This window comes from Poeciliopsis prolifica, unplaced genomic scaffold (assembly GCF_027474105.1).
Source record: "Poeciliopsis prolifica strain line A6 unplaced genomic scaffold, Auburn_PproV2 SCAFFOLD188, whole genome shotgun sequence".
Taxonomy (NCBI): Eukaryota; Metazoa; Chordata; class Actinopteri; order Cyprinodontiformes; family Poeciliidae; genus Poeciliopsis; species Poeciliopsis prolifica.
The window spans coordinates 14,373-36,134 of NW_026562563.1; the positions used below are offsets into that span (position 1 = coordinate 14,373).

Sequence of the window (21,762 nt, forward strand, 5' to 3'; positions counted from 1 at the left end):
ACTTCCATTGCTGAACAGCAGGTTCTGTTCGGTCCAGCTCAGGTTTTATTGTCAGGGAAGGAAAGATTCCCCACAGAATCCCCCACTCATGTCCAGTGGCAACACGGCCCGCTTGGACAGGGACAGTTTCTGGGCCCCATCCTCCTTGCCAGGTTCTGACTCAGCTCCGTCCTGGAGGTTTTACTCATGTTTGGTTCCAGAGAGAAAACCAGGAGACACCAGGCTTCGCTTGAAGAACCGTTTAATGACACTCAGATTAAACAAGACATTTTAACTTTTTACACAACACTGCAGCTAGCTTACACATGGAGGAGTTTTCTCTTTAGCATCAGGTTAACTGGACAGATGTCAGCAAAACTCAAAGGAAGCGTTCATCCGTATCGTCTCAACATATCAGTTTCCCAAAGATCCTGCAGGTTTCTTTTTCCTGCTGTCAGAGAAAACAGGAAAAACAGAAGAGAAACCATTTCCTGCTAATATCATTCCAAAACATATCTACCTGTGGTGTGTGTTTTCATGTGGCGTGACAAGTTACTCTTATGACGAATATTCTTCCCACACATTCTGCAAGAGAAAGGCTTCTCCCCTGTGTGAGACTTCAGGTGGGTCAACATGGCATACCTTCTACTAAAACCCTGCCCACATTCTGAACATGTATGTGGTTTCTCACCAGTGTGGGTTCTCATGTGAACCAACAGATTACTGTTTTGTCTGAAAGTCTTCCCACACGTTGTACACAGAGATGCTTTCTCTTCTGTATGAGTTCTCATGTGAACTAACATGTTGGACTTTCTACTGAAATTATTCCCACATTCCGGACAGGAATAGGGTTTCTCACCTGTATGAGTCTTCATGTGTCGCAACATGGTTCCTTTGCGGCTGAAAGTTTTCCCACATTCTGCACAGGGATGATGCTGAGTGATTACTTCAGAGTGATACCTCATGTGACGCGTTAAATAATACTTGTGGTAGAAACTCTTTCCACACACTTCACAAGAAACGGGCTTCTCACCTGTGTGAGTTCTGCTGTGGCTCACGAGGATGAACTTCCGGCTGAAACCTTTGCCACACTTGGAGCAGCTGTAAGGTTTTTCTCTGCATGCGTGATCATGTGAAACTCCAGAACCTGTTTGTGCCTGAAGCTTTTCCCACATGTTTTACAGGAATATGGCTTCTCAGCCTCATGAGTTCTCATGTGTTGCTTCAGATTATGGCGAACAACAAAACATTTCCCACATGTTCTGCAACAATGCGGTTTCTCAGATGAATGCGTTTTCGTATGCTTCATCAAATTTTTACGCAGGGAAAAACACTTCCCACAGGTTTTACATGAATGTTGTTTCTGAGCACTGTGAGTTTGGACATGAACAAACAAGTTGGATTTATGCCGGAAACTTTTCCCACATATCTGACAGGAAAACGGCCGTTCTCCTGTGTGAGTTTTCATGTGGCACACTAAGCAACCTCTTTGTCTGAAACTCTTCCCACATTCTGAGCAACAGTACGGTTTTTCACCTGTGTGTGTTCTAATGTGAACCATCAGATTGCTCCTCTGTCTGAAACCCTTCCCACAGACCGAACACACACATGGCTTTTCCCCCGTGTGACTTCTCATGTGAACCAACAGATTCCCTTTCTGCTGAAACTCTTCCCACAGTGGCTGCAGGAATGTGGCTTCTCCCCGGTGTGAGTTCTCAGGTGGTCCAGCATGGTGCTCTTCCTGGTGAATGTTTTCCCACATTGTAAGCAAGATGCTGGTGCTTCTCTGTTCTTAGTTTTCGGTTGTGGAATGGAGTGATTATTTCTGCTGGACGGTAAAAGTTCTGGTTCCTCCTGGTCCAGACTGCGGTTTCTGTCCTGGTCGGGTAGAACCTCTACATCCTGATGAAAATGTTGATGTGGAAGTTCTGGAAGAAAGAAAACCAGGAACCAAACACCTGCTTAGCAAGTTACTGGAATCTATCAGTTTTATAGGTCTGATGGACCGGAACCGGTCTGGTCCCCAGCGTTTAGCGCCCTGGGCGGCTCACCTGGGCAGAGCTTCAGCGCCAGCTGCTCCTCGTCCTCCTGCTGGTCCTTCATCTGTTCTGGTTCCTCTTTGATCTCTGGAGGTTTTGGGTCGTTTGGTTCCACCTCATCATGACCCGGTACCGGTTCGGGTTCTGGAGGAGCAGATAGACATGAATGAAGGGTGTTTTCTGCTCCTCCTGGGACAGAACCAACCGAATGGACCCTTTGGTTCTGTCTTCACTGGTACTATTCAGCCTTCAGAACCGCTTCATGCTGGTGGACAGTACCGGGTCGCCATGTAAAGGCTATGAAAATGTGTCCGTTCCAAATTAAAAGCAGAACTTTAAGGTCCAGGCGTGTTACGGGTCGGACCCATGGCTCAGGCTGCTCAGCAGAACCTCTTGGTGTCACTCACCCGTCCTCAGAAACTGTACTGGATGGACCCGATTCTGGTCGGACCCACCAGCCTCCGAGAGCTCCACTTCCTGCTTCAGAACCTCCTGCTCCTCCTCGCCCACCCGGACCTCCACCAACTCCTCCTTGACCCGCAAAGGTTCTGGTTCCTGCTGAGGAACCCGGTCCGGTCGGGGTTCTGGAAGGGCAGGGAGAGCTGCAAGTATCAACTGTACAAACGCAACTAAAACCGCTGCATGTTTTAGGCCACATGAAAATGTAAAGTGTAGATATTGTGGTGTGAAAATCATCAACGTTCTGATCCGATTCCTCGCAGCGTTTTTAACCCATCGAAGCTGTTTTTGATGATTTTGTGTTTGACTGTTTAAACCTGAACTGAACCATATTTAAAAACTTTACACTCGTCAGAAAATGATGAGAAAACATCCGTCAGTATTGGGATTTAACTGGGCCGTTGTTCTGGTGCAGCAGAACCTGATCCAGAGCTTTCTGCTCATTCAGACGGACAAAAGGTTTTGGGTACAGGAAGCAGGTCAAGCAGAACCAGCCATGACCTCTGACCTCTGAGCAGCAGATGAGCTGTGGTTTTGACTGAACTCGTTTAAACTTCTGGATTCATGTTCCAGAAGTTGAAGCTGTTTCTGTCCCAGCTGCCCGCAGCAGTGCCTATCCTTAACCCCTAACCCCTAACCCTGCCTCAGGAATTTTTCTACTTTAGGATATTATTTGTTCTCTTTCTCTTAATAAAGTTTCAATAAAGTGTAATGAATTCAACCTGCTTCCTCAAACTTCCCTCAGGACACTTTAATGAGTTTCATTAAAGTCTGGGACCAGAACCATCTGGAACCCATGACAGGAGAACCGTGTTTTAATCAGGCACCGCCGCGGGCAGCTACCCGCCCGCAGACAACCTGAGTCCGGTGAGCGCGGAACACCGAGCCGCTCGAACCGCCGCAGGAACGGCGCGTTACCTGAGGAAGAGGATGAGGAAGATGAGGACAGCACGGACATCTTTCTGCTTCTGTCGAACCGGAACCAGGAGGTTCTGCTGGGGTCCAGGTTGCGATAGCACAACAATGGCGCCTTAAACAAAGAGAAGAGCAGCAGAACCGGAACCTGGCTGGACGGGGCGGAGTCCAGACGGCTCCGGCTTAAAGCGGCAGTACGTCACTGTACACGTAACCCAGATATATTTGTGTAGTGTGTGTTATTTGTTTTTTTGTATTGCTTTTACTTTATGGTTACTGCCTCTTTAAGAGCGAAGTACAACAGCGCTTTACGGCAGCATTCTGACTGCAGCTGCTATGGAAACGCCCGGGCTTCGAAGTGTCAGAGCTGCTGCAGAGCGGAGACATGCTGGTCTCTGCTCAGCTTCTGCATGTCGCCTGACTTCTTCATGTTTCATATGTTTTCCTGCTAGAGCTTCATTGTTATTGTGGCTGATTCATTGGGAATCTGTTCGTGTTCCTGCTATCAGAGGAACAGAGAAGCTGCTGAGTTCCGGGTCTGTGGAGCCGCTGCATCTTCATTCTGGGTCTCCATCCCAGTCAGAACCGCCTCCAGCATCATCTTTTCAGATGCATCACACACCAAATATAGAGCTCTATTAACTATATTTGTTTTGTTTTGCTGGCCAGCTTCTTTTATTATTTTACCAAGGACCATGAAAGGATTCTCCGAGAGATAAATTGTGTCCTATTCTATTTCCACATTTAAAGGACTTCCTGCTGAGACAAATATAATTTGTCCCACAGAGTCAGAAGTGTGTTTGAATGAGATGAGCACCAGGCATGTATTTCACTCATGTTTGGAGTGAATCTTGTTTGTTTTTTGTTGGTTTGTTTTGTTGATGTTTTGAGGTAAACTGAGTTGAGACGAGGTTGAATGTTTCAGTCCAGTAGTTTGTAATAAATGTAACTGCTTGATAGTGAACTGCTATCTGAACCTGAGTGAATTCTATTCTTTGGTTACATACAGTCATAATGTTTCACTTATTTGTTAAAACTGTCACCATGTCATGACTGCATGATATGAGAGATGGAAAAAAGATGTCCTCCGCCTCCTCCCAGTGCTCCCACCAATCAGAGCCAGTCCGGGTGACGCTCATTCTCCTACCTCCGTCTGCTATGCTGCAGCTAGCATAGCCTGTCCCGAATGCTAAGGCTAGTTAGCACAGCCACAAGATTAACAGTTTTTCTGTAAAGTTTTTTTCTCTGCCAGGATTTCCACCAAACTTGCTGAGTTCAGCACTAGGGGGCGCTGGCCCAGCCGGGCCCGGCCCAGCCTGGATGGAGGGTCATAGTGGCTACCAGGCTGAACTCGGGGAAACGTTGCTCTGCATTAGCACATTGAGCAGCATCAGGGTGATTGACAGCACGAAGCCCCGCCTTCTGGTTCAGACTGATTGTTTGAGATGCATTTCCTGGCAGTAGCAGCTCCTGGTGGATCCGTCCTTCAGAAACATGAATCTGAGATATTTTTAGAGAAAAGTCGTCTTATTGTTGCCTGAGGTTTTAACTGAACCTGCTGTTAGTGCCTGTCGCTATGGCAACTGACATCTCAGCTAGAAGAGATCCCCGGAACCATCGGAACCAGGAAACTGGACTTTACATGTGGGTTGGTTCTGGTTCTGCTGTTTGGACCGAGTCAGGGCTCCTGCTTCAATATTCCAGCTGGATTGTGAGAAATCATTGTGATGACATCAGAGGCTCAGTTCGTGTTTACATGTGAATCCAGTTCTGTTAAACCAGTTTGACTCTCCTGCAGGGCCTCGTTACGCCCCTAGCGGCGGGTCCGGGGTGCTGCGGGTTTTTGCCCAGAGTTCTGCTGTTTCCTGTCACTGTGGGATCAGAACCGCGTCTTCCTCCTCCTCTTCCTCGGTGTGATGAAGAACATCTGAGCATCAGAACCCTCTGACCCTAAAGCAACGCGGGACCCAGAAGGTTCTGGTTCTGACCCGGTTCTCTCCGTCTTCTCCGTCTTATCCAATATTTATGAATAAATATTGGATATTTATTCATAAACTGAATTTCTGCTCATTTAATTTTCATTTGGACTGAAACTAATCAGAACCATAAACGGACCTGATTTTTAACCAGACAGAACTTGATCAGAACCGGGATCCGGTCAATAACGCAACTGATTCCAGACTGGTCTGTGTGAGGAACCGGTTCCGTGGAGCTGAACAGGGTCGGGTTTCCAGCCAGTGTGTGCTGCCCCCTGCTGGTGACAAGCAGGAGTAACAAACAAGAACTAGTTTATCTTGTAAGTTACAACGTCGACATGGTTATTGGAGTCATTTTACCGATAGATCGATCGATCAGAAGCGCCGTAGAAATGAACGGATCTTCTGGCTGCAGTGCGCGCTCAAGACCGGTGCTGGTACCGGTCCAGTTCCGCCATCACAACTAAAACAGACTGGACCTGGAGCCGCTCTCTGACGTCATCAGGGTGGGGACACGGCCTGTGAGGAACAGAGCCACTGATTGGTCCGCTGGGGCCAGGCGGCCAATCACAGAGCTGCATGCTGCCACGTGGTAGCGCCGCTGGCCTTAGCAGGAAGAACCGACGGTTCGGCCCGAAGAGAGGAAATAAACCCAAAACAAAACCGTTTCGACCCGGTCCGGGAGAACAGAACAGGAACCGAACGTCAGGGGAGGACCGAACCGGACCGGAGTGCTGGTACCGGTGACCGTTACAGCCCGGTGAGTTAGCATCATTAGCATCCTCTGATGGAGAGGTTCGGTCCTTCGGGAGAACAGAACCAGAACACAATCCGGTACCAACCTGCACAGTTTGGTGCCAGTCAGACTCAGGTTCGGCCTAAGAAACCAGAACCGGGCCATCTGCTGCTGAGGACTGAGGTTAGAACCGGAAATGGATCACATGCAGAACCTCGATCCTGACAGCATGATGCCGGTTCTAATGGTCCCGGTCCGGTTCTGGTCATCAGGAATGATAAGGTCCGTTCAGATAGACCAGGTTCTGGAATCCTCTGAAGTTCTGCAGAAACTGGCTGCTTTGAACCCAGGTCCAGCAGAGTTCTGTTTCCAGGCTCACGAATCATTTCGTAGCGTCATCAGTTGGAGAATCCAGATCTGAAGTTTCTCAAAGTAAATGTGACTTCCTGATGTGTTTTCTTGAAATTGGGTCTCTGTCTCTTTAAAAACTTCTGCTGATTCTCAAGCTCCACCTCCAGGAAGTCGTCTCAACATGGCTCCTCTTAACCCTTTAATGTTGTACCAACGCTGCCCTGAGCAGCAGCTCCTATAGTGAGCTCAGCTGTTTGCTAATTGCTGCTGGCTAGTCTGAAGGAGCTGTGCCTCGAAGGCGGGGCTAGGTCCACCTAGTCCTTTGAATGGCTGAATGGTTGCCATTTAATTTGACCTGGAGTTCTGATGGGTCTGGTTTATATGCAGCTGTTCAGCTCTGGGCCAGCGGTTCTGACCGGGTGGGAGGACACAGAACATCCAGCAGGTCTAGTGGACCAGGCGGAGCCACCAGAGACCGGTTCTGATCCTGGATTTGTTTCTCCTCCAGGTCCCCCCCAGCAGCCATGAGCGGCGAGCCCGAAACGCTGGCGGCCCGGCCCGACCAGGTTCCCGACCCGCTGGCCGTGGTGACCCAGCTGAGGGACCTGGCGGCCGACCCGATGAACCGCAGAGCCATCGTCCAGGACCACGGCTGCCTGCCGGGCCTCATCCTGTTCCTGGACCACCCCGACCCTCAGGTGGTCTATTGCGCCCTCCTGGTGAGCCCCCCAGCCCAACCTTTGGATTCATCGGCCGGTATCGGGTCGCTTCTGGTTCTGACAGATGCTCTGGGTCTCCGCAGGCGGTCCGGTACCTGGCGGAGTGTCGGGCCAACAGGGAGAAGCTGAAGGAGGAGCTGGGGATGATGCTGAGCCTGCAGAACGTCATGCAGAAGTGAGCGACCTTCCTCTGGAACCAAAGGGCTCGGTCCAACAGAACCGTGTGTGGTAAACTCTGCGGTCCTCCCTGCAGGTCCACCACTCCGGGAGAGACCAAGCTGCTGGCCTCCGAGATCTACCAGCTGCTGCAGGCGGCGGCCGGCGCCGACGAGCCGCAGGCGGCCGGGCCGGCGCCTGGCGGCGCGCGCCGCAAGGCCCAGTTCTTCCTGGGGTCCAGCAACAAGAGAGCCAAGACGGTGATCCTGCAGATCCACGGCCTGGACGACCCGGTGGGTCCGCACACAGACACTGCTGTCCGGTTCTGGTCCGCTGCAGGGTTCTGATCAGCTGTCCGGTTCTGATCCGCTACAGGGTCGGCGCAGTCTGTGTGAGGAGGCACTGCTGAAGATCCGAGGCGTCATCAGCTTCACCTTCCAGATGGCCGTTAGGAGATGCGTCGTTCGGATCCGATCGGACCTGAAAGCTGAGGTGAGGACGGTTCTGTCCGGAATATTCAGGAAGAACCGAAGCTTTTCAGGATGAACGGAAAATATTTCACAAGGCATGGAAAGATCCAGACCGACCGTTTTCCCTGATCGGTCCTAATCCCAGAGAGCTTCCTGATCTCTGCCTTGGTTTTCCAGGCTCTGGCGTCGGCCATCGCTGCCACGGAGGTCATGACGGCTCAGCAGGTGGTGAAGGACGAGAACGGAGATGAGGTCAGGGTTAGGGTCACCAGCTGGAGTTTCACACTTTGTATCCGATGTGGAGGAAATTATTAATCATAGGAGAAATTTGGCAGCAATGACAGCCTGTATGTAGCCTTAATGCTAGTTCAGACTCAGTTAGCTTAGCCTTAATGCTAGTTCAGACTCAGTTAGCTTAGCCTTAATGCTAGTTCAGACTCAGTTAGCTTAACCTTAATGCTAGTTCAGACTCAGTTAGCTTAGCCTTAATGCTAGTTCAGACTCATTTAGCTTAGCCTTAATGCTAGTTCAGACTCAGTTAGCTTAGCCTTAATGCTAGTTCAGACTCAGTTAGCTTAACCTTAATGCTAGTTCAGACTCAGTTAGCTTAGCCTTAATGCTAGTTCAGACTCATTTAGCTTAGCCTTAATGCTAGTTCAGGCTCAGTTAGCTTAGCCTTAATGCTAGTTCAGACTCAGTTAGCTTAGCCTTAATGCTAGTTCAGTCTCAGTTAGCTTAGCCTTAATGCTAGCTTAGACTTAGTTAGCTTAGCCTTAATGCTAGCTTAGACTTAGTTAGCTTAGCCTTAATGCTAGCTTAGACTTAGTTAGCTTAGCCTTAATGCTAGCTTAGAATCAGTTAGCTTAGCCTTAGGCAATAATTCCTCATATCTTAGGGTTAGGGTTAGGGTAGTTCCCTAAACCTGAAGGACCAGGTCAGCAGTAATCCTGGTGGTTCTGTTTTGTTCTGCAGGTTCTGGTCCATTTTCCAGAGACCGGTTCTGTATCGGTGGAGCAGAATCTGGACTTGCCAGAGTATCTTCCGGAGGAGGAGAGTCCGTCTCAAGACCCGGACAAGGCGATCAGCCGGGTCGGGTCGGGCCAGGACGGGTCCAGCTGGCTTGGCGCTGCCGCCAACTTCCTGTCTCGCTCCTTCTACTGGTGACCCATCAGAACCAGAATGGGCTGCTGGATCAGAACCAGGGTGTCTTTCTGAGCAGGACAAACAGAACAGAAATCCAGAAGTTTTCTATTTATTGTCCAAACGGACCGAACCGCAGAACTGAGGTTTCTGATCAGGAACAGTGACACCAGAACCGGATCAGAACAACTTCCCTGTTGAGTGTTTATCCAGACCAAATATTCTGATCCGGGTTTTCCCACAGAAGCTCTCCGGAGCGTCGTCATGTTTACACTTTACCTGACTGAATTCCTTGGAACCAGAACCGACCAGAACAAGCCTGTCCAGGTAAGCTCGGAACCGTCTGACCCAACTGGACCCAACTGAACGAACGCTAATGGGTTGTAAAGCTGGGAACCAGTTTGGGAATCGGCAGAAGATCCAGGTCAACCAAATGTTTTTCTCAGAAACACCTCTGACATTCCCAGCGTTCCCAGGGTTCCCAGCGTTCCCAGAGTTCCCATGGTTCCCAGGGTTCTCAGCGTCCCCGGCGTTCCCAGGGTTCCCAGAGTTCCCAGTGTTCCCAGGGTTCCCAGCGTTCCCAGCGTTCCCAGGGTTCCCAGCGTCCCCAGGGTTCCCAGGGTTCCCGGCGTTCCCAGAGTTCCCAGGGTTCCCGGCGTTCCCAGGGTTCCCGGCGTTCTCAGCGTTCCCAGGGTTCCCGGCGTCCCCGGCGTTCCCAGGGTTCCCAGAGTTCCCAGGGTTCCCAGAGTTCCCAGGGTTCCCAGCGTTCCCAGGGTTCCCAGCGTTCCCAGGGTTCCCAGAGTTCCCAGCGTTCCCAGGGTTCCCAGCGTTCCCAGCGTTCCCAGCGTTCCCAGAGTTCCCAGAGTTCCCGGGATCCAACAGAACAAAGACCCGGGTCATTTCCTCCTGATGGACCTCTGATCTCCATTCCTGCAGCTTCCTGCTGAGCTGCTTACCTGAGCAGGTGTGCAGCAGAAGCCCCGCCTCCTCCAGGCTCTGTCCAATCACAGCCCTTCCATCATACAGAACCGGGCTTGGCCTGCTGTTCTGGGTTTCCATGGAAACCAGCATTACTGCTCTGGGGTCCATCTATAGATTCCCAGTCTGGACTGAACCATCAGAACCAACTGCTGGAACCGGGCCGTGTGACCCGGTCCGCTTCAGAACCACTGGACCAATTCTGAATCGTTAACCTTCATCATCTTCCTCTTCCTCGGTGTGAATAAAATGCTTCAGTCTGAAACTGCCTGGTTTCATTCATGACCCGATTCATCGGTTCTGGAGCTGAACGCACCTGCAGCAGGTGAACAGAACCTCCACTGGTTCTGCTAGGAGGCTGAGGTTCTGTAGGACCTCCAGACCGACTGGTTCAGAACCAGGTGCAGCTCTTATTGTGAAGGGACAGCTCTTATTGTGAAGGGACAGCTCTTATTGTGAAGGCCCCGCCCAGCTGGAGCCTCTCCCTCCCTCCGTCGGGTCGGCGCTCAGCGTCCCGGACCGAAGCGGAACCATGTCCGTCCTGCTGCCGCTGCTGATCAGCCTCCTGCTCGGGCTGCTGCTCTGGATCCTCGGCGGCAGAACCAGGTCAGTTCTGACCCTCCGGCCCGGTTCGGTTCTGTATCTGGGTTCAGATAGAGTTTCGTCAGCTCCTGGCTGAGCCGCTTGTTCTGATCCGAAACTTTTCCAAAACGCTTCATCATCATCATCAAATTAAAGGGGAAGTCACACATTTCGTCATGACGCGGTTAGAGATCCGGTCTTGTGCGAAATTCGGTTCCCCTGTGAAAATCTGTTCCCTGCGTCGGGAGCGCGCATTACAGCCAGAGAGGCGAAAGAGGATCTGATCATTTTCACGTCGCTTCTGATCGATTTCTCGGTAAAAAAAAAAAAAAAACAACTAATACAACCATGTCAATGTTGTAACATTCAGTTTAATTTGCAGCTGTTGTTTAAAAAAATTGTAAAATAAATAAATAAACGAGGTCTTCTGACGCTGTTTTGTGTTATTGTAAACACCAAGAGAATCGCTCTTTTCTCACGTAAGTCTGGCAGAAATAAAAGTCAGTCACCAAACAGTTTTCCCAACACGTGGTGTGTATGTAAAGGTTTTTGTGAATTTGGAAACAGTTGTTCTTTATTCCCCAAGGTTATGGAGTAAGGAGAGGAAATAATGGATGATTCAGCAGCCTGAAATATTCCGTTCCCCCTCCATAAAATGGGAACAATTATTTTACCTGCAAATGCTTAACTTTGCCTATTCCTCTCATCATCAACAATAAATACTGTGAATTTGGTAGCATTTGCTCCTTTTTTGCCAGAATTATGAGGGGGGAACCATATATTTCAGCTGGCTAAAATATTCTGTTCCCCCTCCATAAAATGGGAACAACTGCACTTACCAGCAAGATTTTTTCTCTGCTTATTCCTCTCATCATCAACAATAAATCCTGTGATTTTGGTAGCATTTGCTCCTACTTTGCCAGAATTATGGGGGAACCAAATATTTTAGCTGTTTTACCTGACTGAAATTATCCGTTCCCCCTCAAAAACATGGAAACAAATTTATTATCAACAATAATCATCAACAGCAAACTGGCTGTTGGCAAACAGCAAGTTTGAAAACATTTCATCACTATTTGCTCCATCACCATTTCCACCTGCTGCAGCACCTCCACCTGCTGCAGCACCTCCCCCTGCTCCAGTCCCTCCACCGACTCCATCCCCGCCTCCTGCTCCATCACCGTCTTCCTCTTATTTTAATAAAAGGAATAATTTCAGTATATTATTAAAACAAAATGATACTGAAATTATAGGTGGAGGTGCTGCAGCAGGTGGAGATGGTGATGGAGCAAATAGTGATGAAATGTTTTCAAACTGGCTGTTTGCCAACAGCCAGTTTGCTGTTGATGATTACTGTTGATAAATACATTTGTTTCCATGTTTTTGAGGGGGAACGAATAATTTCAGTCAGGTAAAACAGCTAAAATATTTGGTTCCCCCCTCATAACTCTGGCAAAAAAGGAGCAAATGCTACCAAAATCACAGGATTTATTGTTGATGATGAGAGGAATAGGCAAAGTTAAGCATTTGCAGGTAAAATAATTTGTTCCCATTTTATGGAGGGGGAACAGAATATTTCAGGCTGCTGAATCATCCATTATTTCCTCTCCTTACTCCATAACCTTGGGGAATAAAGAACAACTGTTTCCAAATTCACAAAAACCTTTACATACACACCACGTGTTGGGAAAACTGTGTTTGGTGACTGACTTTTATTTCTGCCAGACTTACGTGAGAAAAGAGCGATTCTCTTGGTGTTTACAATAACACAAAACAGCGTCAGAAGACCTCGTTTATTTATTTATTTTACAATTTTTTTAAACAACAGCTGCAAATTAAACTGAATGTTACAACATTGACATGGTTGTATTAGTTGTTTTTTACCGAGAAATCGATCAGAAGCGACGTGAAAATGATCAGATCCTCTTTCGCCTCTCTGGCTGTAATGCGCGCTCCCGACGCAGGGGGAACAGATTTTCACAGGGGAACCGAATTTCGCACAAGACCGGAACCGATCCGGAAAGGCTCCATCCCGGGAACCCGTGATAGCACATGATCCAGAGCACTACGTTATGACGTCACCAGGTGACCTTTGACCCGTCCAGTCACTGCTCAGAACACAAATGTGTCCAAACTTTCTCCAGCTGAACAGAAACAAAGCAAGTTTTGTTTGCATGGGAGCTACCAGCCTCACTCTGGAGCTACCAGCCTCTCTCTGGAGCTACCATCCTCACTCTGGAGCTACCAGCGGCTCTCTGGAGCTACCAGCCTCACTCTGGAGCTACCAGCCTCTCTCTGGAGCTACCAGCGGCTCTCTGGAGCTACCAGCCTCACTGGAGCTACCAGCGGCTCTCTGGAGCTACCAGCCTCTCTCTGGAGCTACCAGCCTCACTCTGGAGCTACCAGCCTCACTCTGGAGCTACCAGCGGCTCTCTGGAGCTACCAGCCTCACTCTGGAGCTACCAGCGGCTCTCTGGAGCTACCAGCGGCTCTCTGGAGCTACCAGCCTCACTCTGGAGCTACCAGCGGCTCTCTGGAGCTACCAGCCTCTCTCTGGAGCTACCAGCCTCACTCTGGAGCTACCAGCGGCTCTCTGGAGCTACCAGCCTCTCTCTGGAGCTACCAGCCTCACTCTGGAGCTACCAGCCTCACTCTGGAGCTACCAGCCTCTCTCTGGAGCTACCAGCCTCTCTCTGGAGCTACCAGCGGCTGTCTGGAGCTACCAGCCTCTCTCTGGAGCTACCAGCCTCACTCTGGAGCTACCGGCCGCACTCTGGAACTACCGGCCTCTCTCTGGAGCTACCAGCGCTCTCTGGAGCTACCAGCCTCTCTCTGGAGCTACCAGCCTCACTCTGGAGCTACCAGCGGCTCTCTGGAGCTACCAGCCTCTCTCTGGAGCTACCAGCCTCACTCTGGAGCTACCAGCCTCACTCTGGAGCTACCAGCCTCTCTCTGGAGCTACCAGCCTCTCTCTGGAGCTACCAGCCTCACTCTGGAGCTACCAGCGGCTCTCTGGAGCTACCAGCCTCTCTCTGGAGCTACCAGCCTCACTCTGGAGCTACCAGCCTCACTCTGGAGCTACCAGCCTCTCTCTGGAGCTACCAGCCTCTCTCTGGAGCTACCAGCGGCTCTCTGGAGCTACCAGCCTCTCTCTGGAGCTACCCAGCCTCACTCTGGAGCTACCAGCGGCTCTCTGGAGCTACCAGCCTCTCTCTGGAGCTACCAGCCTCTCTCTGGAGCTACCAGCCTCACTCTGGAGCTACCAGCCTCACTCTGGAGCTACCAGCCTCACTCTGGAGCTACCAGCCTCACTACCAGCCTCACTCTGGAGCTACCAGCGGCTCTCTGGAGCTACCAGCCTCTCTCTGGAGCTACCAGCCTCACTCTGGAGCTACCAGCCTCACTCTGGAGCTTCCAGCCTCACTCTGGAGCTACCAGCCTCACTCTGGAGCTACCAGCCTCTCTCTGGAGCTACCAGCCTCTCTCTGGAGCTACCAGCCTCACTCTGGAGCTACCAGCCTCAACTCTGGAGCTACCGGCCTCAACTCTGGAGCTACCGGCCTCTCTCTGGAGCTACCGGCCTCACTCTGGAGCTACCGGCCTCACTCTGGAGCTACCGGCCTCTCTCTGGAGCTACCGGCCTCTCTCTGGAGCTACCGGCCTCTCTCTGGAGCTACCGGCCTCTCTCTGGAGCTACCGGCCTCTCTCTGGAGCTACCGGCCTCTCTCTGGAGCTACCGGCCTCACTCTGGAGCTACCGGCCTCACTCTGGAGCTACCGGCCTCACTCTGGAGCTACCGGCCTCACTCTGGAGCTACCGGCCTCACTCTGGAGCTACCGGCCTCTCTCTGGAGCTACCAGCGGCTCTCTGGAGCTACCAGCGGCTCTCTGGAGCTACCAGCCTCTCTCTGGAGCTACCAGCCTCTCTCTGGAGCTACCAGCGGCTCTCTGGAGCTACCAGCCTCACTCTGGAGCTACCGGCCTCTCTCTGGAGCTACCGGCCGCACTCTGGAGCTACCAGCCTCACTCTGGAGCTACCAGCGGCTCTCTGGAGCTACCAGCCTCTCTCTGGAGCTACCAGCCTCTCTCTGGAGCTACCAGCGGCTCTCTGGAGCTACCAGCCTCTCTCTGGAGCTACCAGCCTCTCTCTGGAGCTACCAGCCTCTCTCTGGAGCTACCAGCCTCACTCTGGAGCTACCGGCCTCTCTCTGGAGCTACCGGCCGCACTCTGGAGCTACCGGCCTCACTCTGGAGCTACCGGCAGCTCTACTCATACCTTATGTTTTATTGGTGCCATTTTTTTTTTACATCCACTATAGTACATGCATTTATTTCATGAAAATTTGTCAAGAAGCTCAGCCAACAATGCATTAGTTTTACCTTGTTTATCAATCAGAGTCCGAATCAACAAACACAACTAGCTCTAGAGCAGGGGTGGGCACTCCTGGTCCTCGAGGGCCGGTGTCCTGCAACTCTTGGTTGTCTCCCTGATCCAACAGCTGAATCACCTCCTAAATACAATCAAGTTCTCCAGAGACCTGCTAATGACCTCAGTATTTGACTCAGGTGTGTTGAAGTAGAGATACATCTAAAAGTTGCAGGAGACCCTCAAGGACCTGGAGTGCCCACCCCTGCTCTAGAGCTACAGATCTAGAGCTACAGATCTAGAGCTACAGATGTTCTCAACCTTTTTTGAGGACCTGAATCCACCATTTTCATTTGCACATTCACTGAATCCATCTTTAGAGACAAATAAAATATTTTTCCAAATTCAGGATATGGATATTTGCTTTTTTTTACTGGTGCATAAAATGAGTCATACATGAACGTCACTTTGCTCAAAGATAAAACCAACACAGAGCATGAACTCACAACAGATTACTGTATTAGTTTATTCTGGCCCCAAAAATATTGTTTTTCTATTTTACTCATTAAAAATAAATTTGGATTTTTTTAAAGATTTAAAAAATTGTGAATAATTTAATATTTTAAAGGTGAAATTTACTTTGTTTTTTGTCGTTTTGAATCCACAAAGTACTGTTTTACTTTCCCGTCTCCCTGCGGCTTCAGGAAGTGTTGCCTTCATGTTGCCGGTGGAGACTGGAGTTGCTCAACTTGGCGCTGCACATCATGCAGATGGGACTCTGACTCCCATCCGTTCCCTGATGCACATCGATCCGTGTTGGACATCAGAGGAGCTGAAACTTTTCAGACCAACATCCAGTTTTTCTCCCAGCAGCCGGCTGAGATCCGCCTCATGACAGCAAGACAGAAACTAAACGAAACCCTGTTGACTCATTTCTCTGCAAATATCCACCAGTTAGAGAAATGATACGGTGAGATTCTGGCACTGGGAGCAGGTTACTGGTTTCTCAGTCACAAGCTGGTTGCAGTCAGTTCTGGTGGATCTGAACTTTGACCTCAGTATGAGAAACTGCAGACTGATGGGAGGAACCAAAGAGCTCTGTTAAAGTAAAGGCAAACCTTCTGCATCTGGGATTGAAATCATTTCCTTTCACATAATCATGGTGGCAGAAACCATTTGTTAAAACCTAATCAATATTTTGTCCTATTGACGTTTGTTCTAATGTTTACTGCAAACGAACGACGTCATCAGTCCAAGTTTATCGTTTATTGATCGTTCAGAAACTCATCAAAGGTCAACAAGGTGAAACAACCTGAACAGGTGATCAACCTGAACAGGTGATCAACCTGAACAGGTGATCAACCTGAACAGGTGATCAACCTGAACCACCTTTTACTCTCCGTCTCTCTTTGTCGTTAAGCACAGCCGTTGCCGTGGTAACCGCCTGCTGAGCAGAGATTAGGTGAAAACATTGAGTCCGTTTAGCATTAGCATTAGCATCAGGTTTCCAGGCTTGATATGTATTGATTATTGATGAGCCTCTCATGGACTCAGCGGCGGCTGATTGGCTGCTTTAACCTCCTGATCTTAACAATAATTACTGGCAATATTCATTTTAACACGTTTTTTTATGATTCCTTAATGAAGCTACAAACGTTTAGGATCTTAGTGAATATTTTGATAAGCCTGTCAGAACAGGAAGTTCTGCTCTCAGCTTCCTGTTGGCCTTCAGTTTGCAGCAGAGACCTGATCAACGTATTGATCGGCCCTGGGGAATCTGTGGGGCGTGTCCGGTCCTGGATCGGGTCTCACTACCTGCTCTGTAACAACCACAAAACCCAAAGAAGTGCTGATCCGAACGGCTTAGCGGATTACAGGAATGTCTGAATCTCAGAGCAACAGCTGAGACACTGGATCAGAACCGGATCAGAACCAGAAGCTGGGCTGACTGTGAGGAGCGGAGAGCTGCAGCCTGGGGGAAACAGGAAATGTTTTCTGATGGGATCAGAGGAGGATGAAGGGTGGAGCCGCTCAGTTCCAGCAGCAGAACTCCAAGACGTTCAAGCGGTGACTTGTCACCGTGGGAGAGACGGCCGCTGTATCCTGCCGTCTCCTCCCACGCTGCTCTGGGCTCGCATCCAACCAGGATCTGACTCAGACGAATGATCTGGGAATGTTTGGTTGCAGGAAGCCAGGCGAGCCTCCACTGGTGAAAGGCTGGATCCCCTTCGTCGGGAAGGCTCTGGACTTCGGGAAGGACGCTCACAAGTTTCTGGAGGAACATAGGAGGGAGCATGGGGACGTGTTCACGGTCCTGATCGCAGGTGGGTTCTGAAACTCCATCCCCGGTGACCCATCATGGATCATGGTTTGTCTATTTAAAGACATAACTTTTTAAAATATACAGTACCCCCAAACCCTCTTGGGAAAGAGACCTCAATGTTGAAGACCTCTGATCTCGATTGTCCCAGATGGGTCCCAGATTTGTCCCATGGCATGATCTGGCTCAGTTTCACACTAACCAGGACCTTCTGTCTACTGCAGGTAAATACATGACCTTCATCATGGACCCCCTGCTGTACCCCAGCATCATCAAGCAGGGCCGGCAGCTGGACTTCCACGAGTTCACCAATAAGGTGGCTCCTCTGACCTTCGGCTACCCGCCCGTCCTCGGCACCGCCTTCCCCGGCCTGTGGGAGCAGATCAGGCGCTCCTTCCAGCTGCTGCAAGGGGACCACTGGTGCCGCTGACAGAGAGCATGATGGGTAACCTGATGCTGGTGTTCCGTCAGGATCACCTGAACGGGGCCAGCGACTGGAGGAGAGGCAGCCTGTACGAGTTCTGCTGCTCCGTCATGTTCGAGGCCACCTTCCTGACCATCTACGGCAGACCGGCGACCGGCGTCCGCCACGGAGGGATGGACCGTCTGAGGAACGACTTCCACAAGTTCGACAACATGTTCCCGTTCCTCATCGCTCAGATTCCCATCCGGCTGCTGGGGCGGACCCTGGCCATCCGCCAGAAGCTGACCTCCTACTTCCTGCCACAGCACATGTCCCAGTGGACCAACACGTCCCAGTTCATCCAGAGACGAGCCGAGCTGTTTGAGCAGCACGACAAGCTGAAGGACATGGATAAAGCTGGTAGATCCGGAGGACGTTGGTGGCCCAATAAGTGATATCAATGACATGCAGAACCAGAACCTCAGGAGGCTCTGGGTTTCAGTGGAACATCCTCCTGGGTTCCAGACAGACTAGATTTGTGGTTCTGGAGCTGGTTTGTCTCAGTTCTTTCTGTCTTCTGTCCTCCAGCTCATCACTTCGCTATCCTGTGGGCGTCAGTGGCCAACACGCTCCCCGCCACCTTCTGGGCCGCCTACTTCCTGATGAGTCAGCCGGAGGCGTTGAAGGTGGTCCGCCAGGAGGTCATTGACGTCCTGCAGGACAGCGGTGTGGACTTCAGCACCAGCAGCGACATCAGGCTCAGCAAAGAGCAGCTGGACAAACTCATCTTTCTGGGTGCGTTCCAGTTCACGTTCAGCTCAGTGGTGAAGCGGGTCGATAACGGGCCGTCTTCATCCTCAGAGAGCGCCATCAACGAGAGCTTCCGCCTGTCCTCGGCCTCCATGAACATCCGGGTGGCCCAGGAGGACTTCAGTCTGCGGCTGGACTCCGACAGATCGGTGGGTGTCAGGAAGGGAGACGTCATCGCCCTGTACCCTCAGAGTCTGCACCTGGACCCCGAGGTCTACGACGACCCACAGGTACGGGATCAGAGGTCACCTTAAAACCGCATCGCCCAGAGTCTTCCTCTGCTGGATGAAGATATGTGCCTCCCTGGGTGCTACTGGTTGGTTCTGCTCTGGTTGTTGGAGCTACAGGAGTAACATGTCACAGATGAAGTGAACTGTCACGTTTAATATCTCCTTAAAGCTGCAGCACATCACGAAAAAGAAAAGTTTCAACATTCAAACTTTGGCTGTTGACCATCAGACTGATCAATGGAGCTGCTCTGCCCCCTCCAGGTGTTCTGCAGAATAACATCGCTGGGTCAGAAGCAACCAATCAGAGCCAGGGGAAAGCAGCTAGCCATGCTATCGCTATCAGGAACTTTGATCTAGTATAGGTTTATTTATTTTGATACAACCTGCATTTAAATTTGAATCTATTTTTACTTGACATTGTTTGACATCAGCAGTGTTGTGAGATTGATCAGATTTTATGTATAATTTAGTCATTAAGACTCTTAAAGTTAAATATTGTTTTATTGATTGCAGGTTCCTGGTGGGAGTTTTTTTATTGAATATTTGCTGTGATGTGCATGCAAAGATGTTACACGTTTTTCTCTAAATTTGGTGATTTTATGGTTCCATTGTTCCAGATCACAGATGCCCCTTTTCCCTCTGCTCGACTCTACTGACCCCAACCCTGACCCTCGTTTTGTTCTCCACCTGTTTATCAGTTTTATTGTGTTATTGGAGCCCTGCATAATTCCCTCTGGTCGTAAAACTTGGTGATATTTATAACAGCCATCAAACTATGCAGCATATTTCAAATAAAATGATTGACCAACAGAAGAGAAATTCACCCTTTCTTGACAGAACTAACAGAAACCAGACTTCTAGATTTGTGTCAAGGAGACTTTTGTACCAGATTTTTCAGCTTTATTTTAAGGCGCATTTCATATATATATCTTATGAAGGCGCTACTAATGTCACAGATTTCTGCTCATTCTGCATTGGAACACAATAAATGGTTTTCTGGACACAAAGCATCACATAGCGACTAACAGGCCTGTCCAATCCAGCAAAACATATCGATTAGCAGCACAAAGAAAGACAGAAAAATAATTAACGATACTAAATTAAGAAATTATATTTAATCCTCAGTGCTGCATGAAGCTCATTTTGAGACAATGCAAGTTAAAAACAATATTATGCAACCAGTAAATTAGGTCCAGTGACAGGTCTGTACAACACACACACACACACGTAGATAAATAATGTGTGTTCCTCGTGTCTCTGCAGACGTTCCGGTTCGACCGCTTCGTGCAGGACAGCAGAGAAAAGACGGATTTCTCCAAAGAGGGACAGAAGCTGCGCTACTACTTGATGCCGTTCGGCTCCGGATCGTCCATGTGTCCTGGACGGTACTTTGCCATCAACGAGATCAAGCAGTTTGTCTGTCTGCTGCTGCTGTACTTCGACCTGCAGCTGGAGACAGGCAGAACCGACCCGGTCTGGACCCGAGCCGAGCCGGTCTGGGAATCCTGCTGCCCTCCTCGGATGTCCAGTTCCACTACAGACTGCGGTCCGTGTGACCCAGAGCGGCGCTGAAGTCCAGATGTCTTGTTCCCTCTGGAGGTTCTCGGGGTCCGGACTCGGTCCGGAGGTTTGGGTTCTGGTCGGGGTTCGGGTCCTCGTGCCCCCCTGGGACACCTGGAGGCGCTGCAGCAGAGATCCTGCTGGAGGGAGTGACTGCTAGCAGCGCCTCCTGCTGGTCAAGCTGCAGAACTGTCCCGGATTAAAACTGGTTCTGATCCGATTTGTCAGGGCCAGCCCAAGCCTCCATGGGGCCCCAAGCCAAATGTGCTTTTGGGGCCCTCTGGTTCTGCTAACAATGTGGACCGGCTGCAATCAGCAGTCTGATGATTAGATCGATTAAACACCTGCTATGAACTGATTGCATCTCTGGCTGTTTACATTACATACATGTATAATAGATACAATTATTGACCAGTTGATTTCTGGGAGCCGATTTCCTTCATTTTGGGGCATCGTGATCAGCCGATACTGACATGTGAAGCTGATCTGATGTCCATCATGATGTCCATCATCTCTGTCCTTGTGCAGAGACAGTTGGACTGACAGACCAGGCCAGTCTCAACATTTACAGCTAATATTCACTGTTAGCAACTCAAAGACTTTGCTGCTACATTCAGAAACATTTCAGACTCAATTAATTCATATGAGCCAAAATCAGCAGGTCAAAGGTCAGAACCAGGAATCAGCCAGAAAACTGCAATCGCTGCAGAAACACATTCAATTCATTTCTCTTCAGCTCCAATAGCTAAAATCTAATTTATACCAGGTGAGTCTTTCTGCCCTGGAATGTGGACCGGTACCGGGTCGGTTCTGAGCCTCCAAATGATTTTTCTCAGCAGCAAACAGCAAATCAGCTGCAGCAGAGAGCGGCTCGTCCTGCTGCAGCAGCTCGTCCTGCAGCAACTGCAGCCTGACGTCTCAACATTTAGCTGGACAATATCAGAATCTGATGAGTTTTAATTATTCATATCAAACCTGATCAAACAGTTTGAACCAAAATACCTGAGAAATATCCACCAGGAGAATCAACTCATTTAAACTCAGTTTCACACAAAGACGCAGCTTCAATGTTGTAGAACTGGACCGGTCCGGTCCGGGTCATAAGGTCATTTCTGTTAGCAGCTTTATTATCTTTACATTATATTATAAAGACTCATTAAAACAAACTTTATCTTGGTTCTTATTATTTCAAAAACAAATCAGTCTATGATGAAATTTTGTGTTTTTGTTATAACGACATAGAAATCATTACTAACAAAAAAAAAAAAAATCAGCTCCACTGAGGGGCCCCTTAGTTTGCGCATGCCTTGGGCCGGCCCTGGGATTTGTTATGTCATTTTATCCACAGCAGGAATTTATTTTCTGTCTCGTGTCTTTTAATTTCAATCCTTATTTTAATTCAGTGTTCAATATTAAACCCAGTGTTTTCTATCTATGCTTCATGTCTTCTTCAATCATTTTTGTACCAGCAAGGTTTGGGTCGGAACCGACCCAGATCTTCTTCACTTCTTGTTTCTTCCAAATAAAAACTTTGAAATATGAGTCTATAAATTGTTCATTAAATTACACATTTG

General features: G+C 49.5%; 1 protein-coding gene and 2 pseudogenes across 1 annotated transcript; 2 read left to right on the top strand and 1 right to left on the bottom strand.

Annotated features, from left to right (window-relative positions):
• Positions 1-365: 365 nt before the first annotated feature.
• LOC129356707 (gastrula zinc finger protein XlCGF57.1-like) lies at positions 366-4,106 on the bottom strand (annotated as a pseudogene).
• A 1,650-nt stretch (positions 4,107-5,756) lies between these two features.
• On the top strand, positions 5,757-10,183 carry LOC129356712 (armadillo repeat-containing protein 1-like; annotated as a pseudogene).
• Positions 10,184-10,295: 112 nt separating this feature from the next.
• On the top strand, positions 10,296-21,730 carry LOC129356708 (cytochrome P450 7B1-like). The gene is given in 8 exon segments (XM_055026269.1): positions 10,296-10,524; positions 17,053-17,189; positions 17,410-17,598; positions 17,601-18,008; positions 18,177-18,383; positions 18,450-18,628; positions 19,892-20,090; positions 20,093-21,730. Coding segments are annotated over 8 exon segments (1,485 nt in total). The 5' UTR covers positions 10,296-10,450; the 3' UTR covers positions 20,185-21,730.
• The last annotated feature ends 32 nt before the right edge of the window (positions 21,731-21,762 follow it).